The sequence below is a fragment of the Saimiri boliviensis genome, chromosome 7 (assembly GCF_048565385.1).
Source record: "Saimiri boliviensis isolate mSaiBol1 chromosome 7, mSaiBol1.pri, whole genome shotgun sequence".
Lineage (NCBI taxonomy): Eukaryota > Metazoa > Chordata > Mammalia > Primates > Cebidae > Saimiri > Saimiri boliviensis.
This window is the reverse complement of record NC_133455.1, coordinates 93641458-93659020: the sequence shown is the minus strand read 5'-3', so window position 1 is coordinate 93659020 and position 17563 is coordinate 93641458. Positions and strand designations below refer to the sequence as shown.

Here is a 17563-nt window from a genome sequence, read left to right as displayed (position 1 = left end):
AGCAAGACCCTGTCTCTACAAAAAATCTAAAATTTAGCCAAGGGTGGTGGCGCATGCCTGCAGTCCCAGCTTACTTGAGAGGCTGAGGTGGAAGGAGTGCTTGAGCCCAGATGTTCAAGGCTGCAGTGAGCTGTGACTGGGCCACTGCACTCTAGCTTGGGTGACAAGAGCAAGAACTTGTCTCTAAAAAAATAATAAAAATTATAAAAACAAAATATAAAATAAAAAAGGAAAAACCCTTGCCGGGCGCGGTGGCTCAAGCTTGTAATCACAGCACTTTGGGAGGCTGAGGCGGGTGGATCACGAGGTCAAGAGATCGAGACCATCCTGGTCAACATGGTGAAACCCCGTCTCTACTAAAAATACAAAAAACTAGCTGGGCGTGGTGGCACGTGCCTGTAATCCCAGCTACTTAGGAGGCTGAGGCAGGAGAATTGCCTGAGCCCAGGAGGTGGAGGTTGTGGTGAGCCGAGATCGCGCCATTGCACTCCAGCCTGGGTAACAAGAGCGAAACTCCGTCTCAAAAAAAAGGAAAAACCCATATACCAGGAATTCAGAATCTAGCAAAACTGAACTTCATTCTTCATTCATCCAAAAGTCAAGAAAAAATAAGTATAGTCCCAGACAAACACTGACAGAATTCATTGCTAGTTGGCCTGCTTTATAAGAAACAACAATCACTTATGCTGAAAGAAAGTTACTCCAAAACGGGCAAATATAAAAGTTAATAAAAAATAGACTTATAAATACATTTTTTCTCATACCCTTCCTCACTGTGTTACAGACTCACAACATATAAAAACGTAATATACAGGACACGAATAGCACAGAGCATAGATGAGGGAACAGGGCTATACTGGAACAAAGTGTCTACATTTTACAAGAATTAAGGTGAGTATAATCTGAAGTACATTGTGAAAAATTAAGATGCATACTATAATCCTAAAAGCAACCACTATAAAATAACTCGAAAAATAGTTTGACAATTAGAGGAATCAAAATGGTACAATTAAAAAAATTCATCACACAAAAGAAGACAGTCAAGTAACAGCAGATTTCCCACACCAAGAATCTTAGATGACCTAAAATATGCCTTTTCAACATTTAAACTATATCAAAGAATATGATATTAATAAGACTAGAAAATCAAGTGGAAATTATTATAGTATTATTAAAGTGTATTATTTAGGTTTGGTGAAACAGAAGAAAATGAGGATACAGATACCAAGTGACAAAAGAAAAGAATGGTTAGTTTCCAAAATCTTGGGGTTTACAGCAATCATTCTTTATATTCGTTTACATTCCTTTCAACAACTCAACTTCTGAAAGAAGGCAAGAGAGGCACAGACCTGAAAGGAAACTCATTTTGTAAATTTATGTAGACCCTAATAAAAATCATCCTCTGCTGGCCTCAAACGCAAATGGAGACATTATTGCTTAGTATGCAGCATGCGACTGATATACATTTCAGCTTTGCAAAGATGATCTCCGCATAATTTGGCGTAGAATACATTTTGGCTAGGTATCTCGGACAGATCTCTAGATCTCAATTTTAGGTCTAGAAGACTATCATTTGTATGGAAATAGTAATTCATAGCTTTGCATGAAACAGTCCTATTACCTGAATTTCTTCAACCAATGATTTGAACTGGGGAATACGTTCTGTCATGTTCTTAACCAATTCCATTGCATTATCAAATCCTTTCACATATTCTCCATACATCTTAAGAAATGGTGCCAATTTCTGAAGGATATCTCCAATTCTAGGGGTAGTTTCCCTGTATCGAATATAGAAAAACAAGTCATTAAAACTTCTTTTTTTTTGAGACAGGGTCTCATTCTGTCATTCAGACTATAGTACAGTGGCATGATCACAGGTCACTGCAACCTCGACCTCCCAGGCTCAATCAATCCTCCAGCTTCAGCCCCCTTAGTAGCTGGGACTACAGCTGCACGCCACCATGCCTGGCTAGTTTTTTGTAATTTTTGTAGAGACGGGGTTTCACCATGTTACCCAGGCTGGTCTTGAACTCCTGGGCTCAAGTGATCTGCCTGCCTTGGCCTCCTAAAGTCCTGGGATTACAGGTATGAGCCACCATGCCTGGCACATTAAGATTTCTTACAGAATGAGCAAATTGACAGGACTAGAGAGGAAGTAATCACACCCTGTGCTTTATCTCATTCACCATACTGTGAGGCAGGTAAAGAACGACGCAGCACCTTTTTAAAGGGACTATGGGAATGACATAGCAAAGAGAGATGCTCTGGAATTCTTGAAGCTCCACATTACCCGATATTTTGTCTTCACTAATCAAATGACAGTTTGGAGAGCGGACATGAAGTTCTTTGAACCACAACGTCTATCAGTGGTCTTCAATGTAAACATTTAGCATAAATGTCTAGCTACAGTTGTGTGTGGCATTTCTATTTCAATTTAAAAGCTGAAAAACACAGCATCTTACATGACTGCCTTAAACATATCATTTTCTATCTACTCCTCTTACCATTCTTGCATTCGTTTCTCCAGCTCTGGCAAGAGGAATTTACTATGGAAGGCATTTATTGATGAAATATTAGAAAAGATTTTATTCACCATCTCTGCTGGAAATGAGCCTCGGTTTGCTTCTTCCAACAGTTTGCAATAAAATACCTGAATAAAAGAATAATGCGAGCATTACTTCACATTTAGTGGTTAACCACCCAGCACTGTGCTAGGCACATAGTGGGCTCATAGGAACTTTTTATTGAGCAAATGAAAAAGTTTACGGTTCAAGAAATCCATCATTGGAAATTTAGGAGTGAGTATATGCTTTGATTTAGATGACTCAGGAATAAGAATTAGGAAGCTTTGATTCTAATCTAGGCTATGCTCCCATCAAAAGGAATATTATGGCGAATAATTTACCTTTTCTGTGCCAGAAAATTTCCAACTCACAAATAGAATTAATCCTTTCTATCCATAAGCCAGAGTTAAGAAATGTGAAAACACTTTATGTACACACAGTAATTGTGGTATTTCTCACTTCTCTTTATGTTTTGAAAGACTTCTATGGCACTTATTACGTATTTCCCTTTATTGTAGTTGGTTTACATAAATCTCATCTTTCCTATTAAAACTGCATGCTCCTTGGGAAAGAATAATATCATGATTTAGTTCCCACAACAGAACAAGTGCATAATGTCTGGCCAGTGAATGGACAAAGGAATATACCAATTCTCAACGATTTACTTGCTTTTTAGTAAATAATAATGCACAGTAACTTAAAACATTGATATGTAGCGGGAAAAGTCTCTTTCTACACATAACACATACCTCAAAGACAAAAAAAAAAAAACACCAAAACCCACACGAACCTTTAGTCTTAGCTATACTTCACTAGGGCTACTATACCTCTTAATTGCCATTCTGTTACATGTAGGCAGAAGGAGGTCTATTCCTTCATAATGTCCAGATGGTTTTTAATTTTCTAAATTCACCTCTACTGCATTTTCTTGAGAGGCAAAAAGAACACAAAATTGTCCTCAGAGGCTCCAATAGTTAGGTTACTGTAGTAACTAGGACTCTAGAATTCTAAAAGTTCAGCAACAGGAGCTGCTAAGTTATTTAGCTTAAAAAAAAAAAAAAAACCAAACACCACACAACTTGATAAGAGAAAAGAAGTATCTCCACTATGGGAATATCTAAAGTTTCAGGTCTGTAATTCCCATAAGGAAGAAAGTTCTTTCAAAGGTACAAACTTGACGTGATTTGATTTTGGCTTATGGTCAAATTTCTTCAAAAATGATCTGATCCATAAACTCATTCCTTCAAAGAGCGTAAGACTTAAAATGGCTTCTCACAGCTCATCCTAGCAGGCAAGCGGTTCACTTCTGGAACCGATGACGAAGAGGTATCCACGAGATTGCCTGTTTCCATGCAATTACAGTTTCCAGTGGCACAAGTGGGACAATTCTTATAAGTAACACTCTACATGGCAGCTTTCCCCTCTACCAAGGAGTCTGTATGGGCAATCTACCATTTGTCCTATTCTTTATTGCTGAAACAGGATTAAGATGCCTTAGGGGCCAGGCACAGTGGCTCATGCCTGTAATCCCAGCACTTTGGGAGGCCGAGGCAGGTGGATCATGAGGTCAGGAGTTTGAGACCAGCCTGGCCAACATGGTGAAACTAAATGATCTGAGCTGGCGTAGTCATAGGGCCAGAAGGATTTTGAAAGTTCACTTGTTCAACCTTGCATGAAACACTTAATATAGTACCCGGCATAAAGTTGCCTAGCCGATATTTGTTTAATGTGTGAATCTACTTTATCACGTTTTGTATTTTCATCATGGAACCTTAAGTATCATTTCAAATATACACTTGGAAAATCTAAGAACATAAGAATAACTTTTGAAAACTAAGGCATCTTTTTTTTTTTTTTGAGATGGAGTCTCGTCCTATTGCCCAGGCTGGAGTGCAGTAGTGCGATCTTAGCTCACTGCAACCTCTGCCTCCCAGTTTCAAGCGATTCTCCTGCCTCAGCCTCCCAAGTAGCTGGAATTATAGGCGTGCGCCACCACACCCAGCTAATTTTTTGTATCTTTAGTAGAGACAGGGTTTCACCATGCTGGCCAGGCTGGTTCCTAAGTGCTGGGATTCCAGATGTGAGCCACCATGCCCAGCCAGAATAATCAATATCTTATTTAGAATATAATGGTAACATGGTCCCCAGGATGACAATGAAAGGTCAAGAAACAGACTAGTGTTTAAGTTACAAGACACTGATAAACATATTTTGTGATTCATACAGAGAGAAACCTCTACTCTTCACAAATTAGAAAATGCTTATACCTAGTGAATTCACTGACAAAGCTGAAAGTGCTAGAGATTTACTTGAGCAAGAACCTTTCACTAGCCAAACACAGGCCCTTCCTTCATGCAGTTTCTAAAATACTGTAATTACTAGGTTAAAATGATGTACAATGCAAAAACATAAAATAATTCTGAGAAACAAAATCTTACCTGATCTAAGAGGTCTAGCCGGTTGACATAAGCTCTTTCGGTAAGCAAAAGTTCATTGGCTATTTTGTGAAGTTTTTGCTCATTAGTCTCCTAAAAATTGAACAGATATTCATACATTAGGAAAAAAACTTTGGACAATATTTCTAAAGTGAAAAATCACGTCTTCAAATGATTTGATCAAAACAGTTTTCTCAAGCTTCTCAGTAACCTAGTTCTTCCAGCCATCAAGAGACGTCAGGCAAGAAATGAACAAAAGGAGAAATTAGCGAGCAGCCAGATTTAAACTATAGTTTCTCCTTTGACCTCTACAGCAGTTACCACTATCGTTATCTACCCTTCTCCTGGAAATTTTTTTATCTTTTTCAGTTCCTAGCATTACCCTTTCTTCATTTTTCCATTTTTCTCAGGCTACACTTTGGAAATTCATGACTCAGACATCTTGTCTAATTATCAGCTTTATACACTAAATTTTTATTAAGAAAACATTTTATTAGGCCAGCTGCAGTGGCTCATGCCTATAATTCCAACACTTTGGGAGGAGGCTGAGGCTGTGTGAGACATGACTGTGCCACTGCACTCTAGCCTGGGCAACAGAGCAAAACCCTATCTCCAAAACAAACAAACAAACAAAAAAAAAAGACAAAGAAAAACTTCAATCAAATAATACAGAAAATAGTAAGGTGAACCCCTACAAGCTCATCAATAAGATTCCACAACTATCAACTCATTGTTAATCTTGTTTCATTTATGCTCCCCCTCACCTGTCTGCCCATATTATTTAGAATTAAATCCCACTTTATTTCTTCAGTATGTATTTATTTAACCCTTAAATATATTTATATAACCCTGCCAGTTTCATGATGACAGAAACTTTTTTTTCTTCTTAGCTGCCGTGCCTCCTGTGCTTACTACAATGCTTCAATAAAAACACTGGTACTCAATACAAAATTGCTCAACGAATGAATGAATGAGTAGCAATCACATACCTAACTATTCAACTATTGCTGGACATGTATGACTACTCTGACATGCTGACAACACAAGACCAAATTCATCTTTTCTAAAAGACCTCTACCCTACTACTAACTCCTAATTTTCTCTTCTTGGTAATGGTACAGTTAGCTGCCTTTGAAATCTTGAATTAGTGTAAACTTAGTTCTCTACAATGGGATCCTGACCGCTACCAAGTCCTATTTATGATACTATGTCTTCAGCATTTATCCTTTAAGCTCTCAACAGTGCCACCCTGTTTTGCTCATCTCTTCTCAAGCCCCCGCCAATCAACAGCTATCAAATAATCTGATTCCAATATTTTATGGTTCTAATTTACCTTGTATATTGTTGTGTGAGGAATCTTTCTAAAACTTTCCTTTGCTTCACATTTATAAAGCATTGTAAAGAATGAATTAATTATTTGAATACTAAAAAGAAACAGTATTTCCAGACAGTTAAGCCATTGTCTAATGAATGTTTTTATTTTTGTATTTTGTCAATTGTTTTGTGGAATTCTTTCTAATGTATATGCTAAAATTTTTGCTCTGAGAAAAATATGCAAGTGTATATCCTTCCATGTACTTCTCTAGGGCTATTTATCTTCAAGTGAAAAGAAAATTCTAAACTTAAAAAAAAACAACAACAATCTTGCACACATAATTCTACTTTCATAGAAAAGCCTTCAGTGGTCTTCTTCTCATTGACAGGATAAAATCCATACTATGTATATTTAGGGTTATTCAAACCTCTACTCACTTCCTCTAACTTCCTCCTCATTCTATCATCACAGGCCCATTTCTCCAAATACATCACTCAAACACGTTTGATTATTACCCAAATGTGCCTCTGGCCATCTCTAAACCTTTCTTCTTTCCATCCTCTCTGCCTGGCATATGCTCTTGCTATTGTAGCTCTCTAGGTGTCTAAGACACTTTTCGTTTTGACTGCTGAATTTCCATTCTTGTCCATAGAGCCTTCTTCAACTATTTAAAGCCCTTGTGCTTCATCCTACTGGAAGGTATTTTATCTTTCAAACGTAAATATTTGTAGTGAAAACTTTCTATCTAGTACTTCGCTGAAATACTCTTTCTTTCCTTTTTTTTTTTTTTTTGAGACGGAGTTTCGCTCTTGTTACCCAGGCTGGAGTGCAATGGCGCGATCTCGGCTCACCGCAACCTCCGCCTCCTGGGTTCAAGCAATTCTCCTGCCTCAACCTCCTAAGTAGCTGGGATTACAGGCACGCGCCACAACGCCCAGCTAGTTTTTTGTATTTTTAGTAGAGACGGGGTTTCACTATGTTGACCAGGATGGTCTCGATCTCTCGACCTTGTGATCCACCCGCCTCGGCCTCCCAAAGTGCTGGGATTACAGGCTTGAGCCACCGCGCCCGGCTGAAATACTCTTTCTCTGTAGGAGATTATAAAGTATCGTCAAAGTTTAGGCAAAACTCTAGAAGCAAAGTAGACCAAAGCATATTTTAAGCCAGGGTCTAACTTTGGTATAAACACTGTATTTTAAACTGTGTATAAATGCTATTAAATCCTATGACAACTTCACTGTGTTCATCACATGATATCTACTTCATGCTTTAAACTTTACACACAAGATTCATTCTAACATGTAAAGTTAATGTGTTGTTTCTTAGGGTGGCATTGAAATGAGGTATTTTTATGTGAAGTCCTCAGGTAAAGCAATATAACAGTGTTTAAATAATTAGTCATCTCAGAAATACAGAAATAAGATGTAGTCACCTAATTCCACAATTAGGCAAAGTTTTGGCTTAACTTAATACAATTCAGGATAATGTTCTAGCATTGCTGGTTGCTGGCTTGGCATATTTCCCACCCCTCATTTCTTATTAGTATCCAGATTGAGTTAGTGTATATATTACTACTATACAGCCAATTCCTCTGGGGAAACAGACTTTATTTCCAGATCAAAAGGTGGGGCCCTGAATAATGTAAGAAACCAAGTACATGGAGACTGGTTCCGGGTACATAGTGATTGGTTCCGGAGACAATGAGATATGAGGAAATACACATTGAAGGCTTTGGCAATAGGAAGCTTCCTTCCCTTAAGGCAGAGCCAATGGGAGACATCTCTTTTTGGGGCTCCCAGAGAATGACAGTATATGTAGGCTTAAGTGTTATGAGCAGCCAGTCCACAACCACAGGAATGAAGACAATAAAACTTCCTTCTTGTTTCCAGGCTAAGTGTTACACGTGACCAGAAGCATCCAGAATGGTATATGATACATATGCAGGAAACTCCATGAAATTTAAAAACCTAAGTAATTTTTAAGCAATTACTACTTATAAGGAGAAAGAGATAAAACTTAAATACCTTGTGGGATAAAAACATGACTTTCCAACTGTAATAAGTAAACATATATGCATAGTAAATACGTAAGAAACCTATTAACATTTAAGAGGAAGATACAGGAATATGTTGTCCTTCATATTTGAGAGAAATACTCCCCTGCATCAATGTCGTAAGCTGTTTGCTTTATTTTGCTTTTCTAAGCCAGAATGATTGAGGCATAATTCATAAACAGTAAAATTCACCCTTTTTGGTGTATAGTTCCAGGAGTTTTGACAAATGAACGTCAAAATGTAACTCAGAGGTCCCCAATCTTTTTGGTACCAGGGACTGGTTTAATGGAAGACAATTTTTCCATTGACTGGGTTGGGGCGGGGGGAGGGGAATGGTTTTAGGATGATTTGAGCACATTACATTTTTTGTGTACTTTATTTCTATTATTATTACATTGTAATATATAAGGAAGTAATTATACAACTTACTGTAATGCAGAATCAGCGGGAAACCTGAGCTTGTTTTCATGCAACTAGACAGTCCTATCTGGGGTTCATGGGCGGCAGTGACAGATCATCAGGCATTAGATTCTCATAAGGAGCATGCAACCTAGATCTCTCGCATGCACAGTTCACAATAGGGTTCAAGTTCCTAGGAGAATCTAATGCTGCTGCTGATCTGACAGGAGGTAGAGCTCAGATGGTAATGTGAGTGATGGGGAGCGCCTGTAAATACAGATGAAGCTTCACTTGCTTGCTCGTCTGCCCCACTGCTCACCTCCTGCTGTGCGGCCCCATCCAAAGCAGGCTACAGATCAGCCAGTACCAGTCTGTGGCCGATGGGCTGGGGACCCCTGACACAACCACTACCACAGTCAAGATATGGAATAATTCCATCATGCCGCCACTATTCCTGTGCCCCTTTGTAGTCCACTCCCTCTCTGCTCCTAGCACCAGATCCTGGTACCTACTGATGTTTCCTTTTCTATAATGTCATATAAATACATGTGCTTTTTGAGACTTGCTTCTGTCATTCAGCAAAATTCATTTGAAATACATGCATATTGTTATTAGTGGCAGCAGTTTATTCTTCTCAAGCCCTTGGTTTTATTCTGATAGTGGTGACGGTGATTCTTTTGACTCACTCATACCCTATGTTCTGATTCGAATTCTGACAATATCTTTAAAGAGAGCAACTTGGCAGAACTTGTGCCATGATAAAATAATACATCTTTCATGAATCAGAGAATATATTAACTAGCAGACCTTACTGTATAATACTGCTATGCAATGAAGTCACCCCTGAGGTCTTCCACAGTCCTAAAGAATCTTAAATAGGAAGATTATCAGAAACAATCTTTGCTGACTGCAAGGCATGCTTTAGCTGAACTTGGCAATTACGGATATCCTGGTCAGATTTTGCAAAATCCAAGAGGGATGCCAGCAGTTATTAGCAAAAGCTATGCTCTCTTCACACAGATGGTCTTCTACATGTTAGGTCCCTAACCCTGACAAAGCCAACACAAAGATAAGTAAAAAGTAAGCTTGCAGACAACATATGGTTTAATATCACCCACTTACATACAGGATTTGCAGAAAAATTACTAGGGATTTCAAGATGGAGATGAGGAAATCTTGGACCAATGGTGCCTTGCTTTAGGTCAATCAAAACAGCAATAATAATATCACCCTAATAATAAAAGCTAACGCACACTAACTGTTGTGTGCCAGACACCATTACAATTATTTTACATAAACTGATGAATCCTTACAACGATAAGTACCATTATTATTTCTATTTTACAGACAGCATACATACAACAAAACAAAACCCCGAGGCTCAAAGAGGCCAGGTTACTTACCCAAGGTCAGAGAGTTAGAAACTAACTGTATCGCATAGGCAAGTACACGATTTTAAGTTACTATTCATGATATACCTTGGTCACTATCATCTTTCTTTGCAACAAAACCCAAGACTGTGATATCTGCCTGTAAATAGACAGACTGAAAAATCACCAACTATCTGCTTATAAAATCCACCTGCAAATGAAATGTATTATGACTGTACACTTTAATTTATATACTCTTTTTTCCAACATAAATTCTATTAAAGAGAGACTTTTCAGCATTTTCGTAATTATCAGATATACAAAATACAGTCATTTTGAAGTGACAATATGGTGGCTTCCAACTTAAAAAACTTATTTAAGGAAACTGATCTATAAGTACATTAAAGAGAAATATATGATTTATTTGCATGCATGGGGCTTTATTACTATATTAGAATTACGTATAAATAATAAAGTAGTTTTAAAATTGCTGGTTCATTGGGGCTGTAGCCTAATGTTTTTTAAATAGGAAAGCTAAATAGGTAAATATTTCTTCTTAACATGGAGCACTTCAAAGTTATATAACCACTACTTGTGCTTAGCACTTTATCAGGAAGCCATTTATTCTTGCAATCCTTTGGGAAACAGTAGTAGTCATGCACTATTAATTTAATATATAATCCCATTTTCTTCTATTGAATTCTAAGAAAAGAAGCCTGACTTTTCAACATAATTTATAATTTTTCAAAAATGCTATTTTAAAAGCATCTTACTTTGACGATCCCTGTATTTTAAACAGAGATATCCAAAGTAAGATGCTTTTGAAATCCCATCTCTACTCAAAATACAAAAATTAGCTGGGAATGGTTGTGCATGCCTGTAGTCCCAGCTACATGGGAGGCTGAGGCAGGAGAATCACTCGAACCCAGGAGGTGGAGGCTGCAGTGAGCTGAGATCATGCCATTACACCCCAGCGTGGGTGACACAAGAAGACTCTTGTCTCAAAATAAATAAATAAAATAAAGGGATTTTAAACTTACATACACAATACTATACTCATAAATTGAAAGGTGACTCCCAAAGCATTGCCTCAAAATAAAAATACGCAAGAGCATATCTAAACCTATCAGCATCAAAAGTTACACTCCTCTTACAATAATAGAGTATGCAATTAACTTTCCGCTTTCTGCGTAATGTACTTCCTAGGCTGTTACTGTATGCCTTCACACCTCCAGTACCCTTTAGGAGAGATCTGCTCCTTTCTCTCTGGGCTTAGGTTCAGCCTGGTTGTTAGTCTCTGTACCCCACTACTTCATGAATGTACTGCAGTATCAGTCCTGCCTCCTCATTTGCAGATGTCACCAGCTCCTGCAGCTCTTTTCAGACCTTTTGGCATGACTGTCCCATATGGCTGGAGGCAGAACAAAGGGCCCCCACTGCAGCTCCCACAGTTCATTAACTGGACAGGCACAAACACTTGGACGGCGCCAGCGATTCATTCTTCTAAATATTGGTGCCATCCAATCCTGCCTCGAAACTACCAAGCAGCGGGAGCAGATCTTCTGGAAAGAATGTTGTAAATTCTTTGCTAAAAACAATTAGTTTCCCGAGATGCTTCAGAGGCAAAATCTTCAATTATTTTAAAATGAATCAGAAAATATTATGCTTTATGACTCTTCAGCACATGTTCTCATATGTGATTTCATTTTAGGTAGGAAGAATTTTCCTAAAAACATATATTCAAAACTATTAAAAGGTCTTACAGCTTTCCCCATCTATTTATTAGACTTCATAGTTAAAACAATATGTATGTAAATAACCTAAGGAAATTATCAAGTTTTTACAGGACATGAATGAAGATTTTTTTTTTTTTTTTGAGACGGGAGTTTCGCTCTTGTTACCCAGGCTGGAGTGCAATGGCACCATCTCGGCTCAACGCAACCTCCGCCTCCTGGGTTCAGGCACTTCTCCTGCCTCAGCCTCCCGAGTAGCTTGGACTACAGGCACACGCCACCATGACCAGCTGATTTTTTGTATTTTTAGTAGAGACGGGGTTTCACCATGTTGACCAGGATGGTCTCGATCTCTTGACCTCATGATCCACCCGCCTCGGCCTCCCAAAGTGCTGGGATTACAGGCGTGAGACACCGCGCACGGCCGAACATTTCTTAATCATGGGGAGTTTCTACTCAAATCTGTTAATTATATTTTTCTATGGAAAGAGAGGGTGTATGCTTTGTGCAGGTACATACATCTCTGTGGTCCCTGAAGCCCATTCTCCGGTAAAAAAAAAAAAGTTGAGTCAACTTAGGGAATAAATATTTGATTTTGTACCACAATTTATCAGGCGCATCAACATTTTGAGATGTCATTTTATATGTCTTGCCACACATTAAAGTCTTCAATGGAGGCCGGGCTTGATGGCTCACGCCTGTAATCCCAGCACTTTGAGAGGCCGAAGCGGGAGGATCACCTGAGATCAGGAGTTTGAGACAAGCCTGGCCAACATGGTGAAACCCCAGCTCTACTGAAAATACAAAAAATTAGCTGGGCGTGGTGGCGTGCATCTGTAATCTCAGCTACTCGGGAGGCTGAGGCAGGAGAATCGCTGGAACTCAGGAGGCAGAGGCTGCAGTGAGCCGAGATTGTGCTACTGCATTCCAGTCTGGGCAACAGAGCAAGACTCCGTCTCAAAAAACAATAAAAAAAATCTTTAATGGGGCTGCAGGCTGTTAAATTAAATTAGATCACAATGACATGTGAATGTCACATAATTAGTCTAACCTATCACTTGTATTAGACATCTTCATTCTGTGATATTCCAAAATTCTGCAGATTCTTTATCATAAAAGTAAGATGCTGGGAAATCAAGGAAGCTATCACAAGTGAGAGAAGGTGATAGCCACACTATTTAATGAGTACTTACTACGTTCCCCATTCTATGTGCTTCACATGAGTTATCTCATGTAACCCTAATCCTTTTATGAAGCAGGAATATTATCACTCTTATTTTATTGATGAGGAAGCGTGTCATCATGAGGTTAAGTAACTTGCCCAAATTCATATAGCTAGTAAGTGACTGAGCCGGGATTCAAACCACGGTCTGAGAAAATCAACTTCTTGCTCTGCTACAGCCTTCTGCATGAGGAAAAATCCCTCATACAAAAGACGCACAAGATCAGATAGGAAGGAAGTAGGTGGTGAAGAGGGAACAATTTTGGTCTTCTTATAATCCATGTAGTGTCAATTACACTAAAGAATCCTGTGAGTTTTATAGAAATAAATAACAGGCACCAAGAAGGATTGGAGGAATAAGCAAACCAGAAGGTAGAGGAATAAAACACAGGTTTCATGGTCATATAGGATCATGTCATAAATGTCATCAAAAGGGTCATGAGGCCTCAGGAAAGATTTGTTAACAGTAGGGAATGTATCACCACACTCACATTGCTAAAAAGAGAGTAGGGGGCCAGGCGCGGTGGCTCAGCCTGTAATCCCAGCACTTTGGGAGGCCGAGGCGGGTGGATCACGAGGTCGAGAGATCGAGATCATCCTGGTCAACATAGTGAAACCCCGTCTCTACTAAAAATACAAAAAACTAGCTGGGCGTGGTGGCGCGTGCCTGTAATCCCAGCTACTTAGGAGGCTGAGGCAGGAGAATTGCCTGAGCCCAGGAGGCAGAGGTTGCGGTGAGCCGAGATCGCGCCATTGCACTCCAGCCTGGGTAACGAGAGCGAAACTCCGTCTCAAAAAAAAAAAAACAAACAGAGTAGGGGGGGAGAAGGGGCGGTGGGAGAGAGAGAGGGAATAAGGGAGGGGGAGGGGGAGAGAGAGGGAGAGAGAGAGAGAGAACACTCACATATGAAATGCACATGTTATTCCTTGCTTTATAATATAGTGTCATAATCATCAACAGGCTGTAAGCTCAGCACAATCCAAGAAGCTTCGGGAGGTAATTCCAAGCCTACTTGTAATCTACCAATATTTCCCCAAACTTAGGTCTTCCACACTATCCAGTTCAAAACTTGAAATGAGTTGGGAGAACAGATGCGTTAGAGTTAATGGCATGATCTCAGCTCACTGCAACATCTGTCTCCTGGGTTCAAGGAGAGTTAAACCTTTTAATCTGAAGGTTTCAATTGCATTCTTTCGTGATATGTCGGGGGTGTGGCGAACAGAGGTTGCACAAAGAAAAGTTTGGTTACTTGCACAAGATCAGATAGGAAGTGGCGGTGAAGAGAGAACAACTCTTCTTTTAATTCACGTAGCGTAAATTACACTAAAGAGTCCTTCGAGTTTTACAGAAATTAAAGAACAGGCATCAAGAAGAACTGAATATATATATATTAAATATATTAAATAACTGAATTAACTTATCTAAAGACTTAGTAGAGCATCAACGTAACTCACTCATTTATAAATGCTTTATGTTAATTCCCTTAAGTTAGAACCTTGTACATACTAATGAGAGTATACCATGTTGTAATGACCAATGGTCCTCAGGCAGGAGAAACAAAATACAGGAACCCTAGGTTAAAAAAGAAGCGGTATGCAAACTTATCTCTGTGCATCCCACAGAGGGAGAACTGAAAGAGCGGTGCTGGTATTAACCTGTCAGAATGTGTTGAAATTTGGATCTATTAAATGACATCTCAGGTTTTGAGTCTATTCATCTTGATTCACAAGTGAGAAAACAGGACATTTCATTAACAAATACATAGCTTTTATGTGCCAAGGCACTGTTCTAAAGTACTTTACAACTAGTAAATGATCTATACCTCATAGTTGTTACAAGGTAGATATGTTACCTCCATTTCACAGGTGAAGAAACTGAGGCACAGGGAGTCTGAAGTAATCTCCTCAAGGTCATAGAGCTGGTAAGTGGCTGAGTGTGATTCAAATCTAGAGGACCCGACTCTTGAGCCTGTGCTCCTGACCACCAGGTCATGGTATCTGGCTTTAAATTTTTTTTTTAAACCCACATAATACAAGATTTTAGCTTTCCATTTCTCTCACACTCACACTAAACTGGGTCTTTCTGCATGCTGTAACCTCCAAGCACCTGATCTTTCCCAATTCTCCTGGTTCAATTCAACATTCTGTTAAACCTCATCCTTTGTTCTCTTGGCACTGCTAACTTGCTGGTCCTGGCTAATTCCTACTCCAAGTTTGCTTTTTCTCTTTCTTGAATTCTCGGCCACTCAACAATGCTTGGCCCATAGTCTTTGCCCAAGGCTCTCAGAATCATGGTCACAGTTGCTACAATAGCTAATCTTCACTTTCCCCAAGCTCCAAGTCTTGCACCCAGAGGACTTCCTACCGTTCTTGACAGGCCACTGCCCAAATTGACACTTCTATCAACCAAGCCTGCAAGCTACCTCGTGGTTGCGGTCCCTTAGTCCATCCTAGATTCGCCATTTCTGCCAACAGTGAATTCACCCTCATAGCCATGATGTAAACCTTAGCTTTATCTTTGAGGCCTTTTCCCTTGACCTCAGGATATCTTGAGTAACAGTCATTTGTTGTCTTAACTCCTCATCTCAACTCTAAGTTTCTTCTTTGTATTTACTGCAGTGCCTTGCCCAAAGCCTATGAGCAATATACATTTGCTCAACTTTGTTCAATTACCCAAGTCACCGAGTTATCAACTAATATATAGCTACTTAGCTATTAAGTCTTACTAAAGGTCTAGGCTAACTCCTAGTTTCATATTCTAAATGCTGACCATGCTTTTTTCCTCAAAGCTCATCAATATGCCTGCATTCCCACCCCATTCCCCTCCATCTCTGTGGTTCCAAAACACTGCTCTCTCTTCTCTTTCCTCCTGGACAATTTATTGAACTTCCTTTTCTATTGTTTGTGCTTCACGGCTCAACTCTTGGCCCATTTCCTGTTCTTACACATTCTGCTTTGGCAACATTAATCACACCCTCATGCACATCCTCTTATATTCTCACCCTCTTTCCTGGGCTCTGGATCCATAGTTCCACTTGCTTAATTAGTATCTCCAAATGGATGTTTTGCAGGAACCATAAACAGTATAAGAGTACAAAACTAACCTCATTAGCAACTCTACTTCCTTCTCTCAAACCCACACCATTATTTTCCTTCCTGTCATCTCAATGATGCAACATGTCAGGAAGCCATGGCCTGGAGAGTTATGTTAAAGTGATGTGTCTGGCCAGGCGCAGTGGCTCACACCTGTCAGCACTTTGGGAGGCTGGGGTCGATGGATCACTTGAGCTCCGGAGTTCAAGACCAGCCTGGGCGACATGGTGAAACCTGGCCTCTACAAAAAGTACAAAAATTAGCCAGGCGTGGTGGCGCATGCCTGTAGTCCCAGCTACTTGGGAGGCTGAGGCAGGAGAATTGCTTAGACTTAGGAGGTAGAGGTTGCAGTAGGCTGAGATCGTGCCACTGCACTCCAGCCTGGCAGCCTGGGCAAGAGATGGAGATCCTGTCTCAAAATAAATAAAAAATAAGCAATAGCCATTAACATTTTTTATTTTTTAAAAAAGTGATATGTCTGTGGCCACCTAGTTAGTAAGTGACAGGGTTGGGATTTAAACTCAGGTCTTTTCATTCCAAAGCCTTCACACTTAACCAATAAACAAACTGTAATGCTTCCAGAATATAAGTATAAATATATACATATATATATATATATATATATATATATATATATATTTTTTTTTTTTTTTTTTTTTCCTGAGACAGAGTCTCACTCTATTGTCCAGTCTGGAGAGCAGTGGCGCAATCTAGGCTCACTGCAACCTCCATCTCCAGCGTTCAAGCAATTCTTCTGCCTCAGCTTCCTGAGTAGCTGGGACTACAGGTGCTTGCCACCATGCCCAGCTAATTTTTATATTTTTAGTAGAGACAGGGCTTCACCATATTGGCCAAGCTGGTCTCAAACTCCTGACCTCAGTTGATCCACCTGCCTTGGCCTCCTAAAGTCCTGGTAAAATTACAGGCATGAGCCACCACACCCCCAGAATGTTCTATTTTTGTAAGACATCTACACCTGGGGACTTACAATAAGCTCCTGAATACAGTATGTCAAAATATAACTTACTTTTTTGCCCACAAAATAGGTTTTGCCTTCCATTCTCTTGTAGTTCATTCAATGGCACACCATCTGCCAATTCATCCAGCCTAGGAGTTGAACCTGACTTAATCCCTACATCTAGCCACAAGGTCCTCAAAATCTTTCTTGTCTCTCACCTTCTGCCTCCTCTGGGCCCCCTTCACATCTCGTACCTGGACTAGTGCAGTTGCTTCCTAACTGCGTGCCCTGCTCCATCTGTTTTCCCTTTCATCTGACTCATTTTTCAAAAAACCCACACATGTGTCATCATGTCACTTCCATGCTTTAATTAAGTGTTCCTGACGCCAGATAATATTAGGCTTATGGAAAGTTTGAATTG

At 39.6% G+C, this 17563-nt stretch overlaps 1 protein-coding gene across 6 annotated transcripts in view; it reads right to left on the bottom strand.

Annotated features, from left to right (window-relative positions):
• Window positions 1–17563, bottom strand: part of FGD4 (FYVE, RhoGEF and PH domain containing 4) — a 252879-nt gene that overhangs the window by 49202 nt on the left and 186114 nt on the right. For all 6 annotated transcript variants that reach the window (XM_039471828.2, XM_074403053.1, XM_074403051.1 and 3 more), the window contains exons 5-7: window positions 5003–5092; window positions 2505–2650; window positions 1622–1778 (exon numbers count right to left, since the gene is read on the bottom strand). In XM_039471828.2, the coding sequence (XP_039327762.1) occupies window positions 1622–1778; window positions 2505–2650; window positions 5003–5092 (393 nt within the window). The remainder of the gene's footprint in view (window positions 1–1621; window positions 1779–2504; window positions 2651–5002; window positions 5093–17563) is intronic.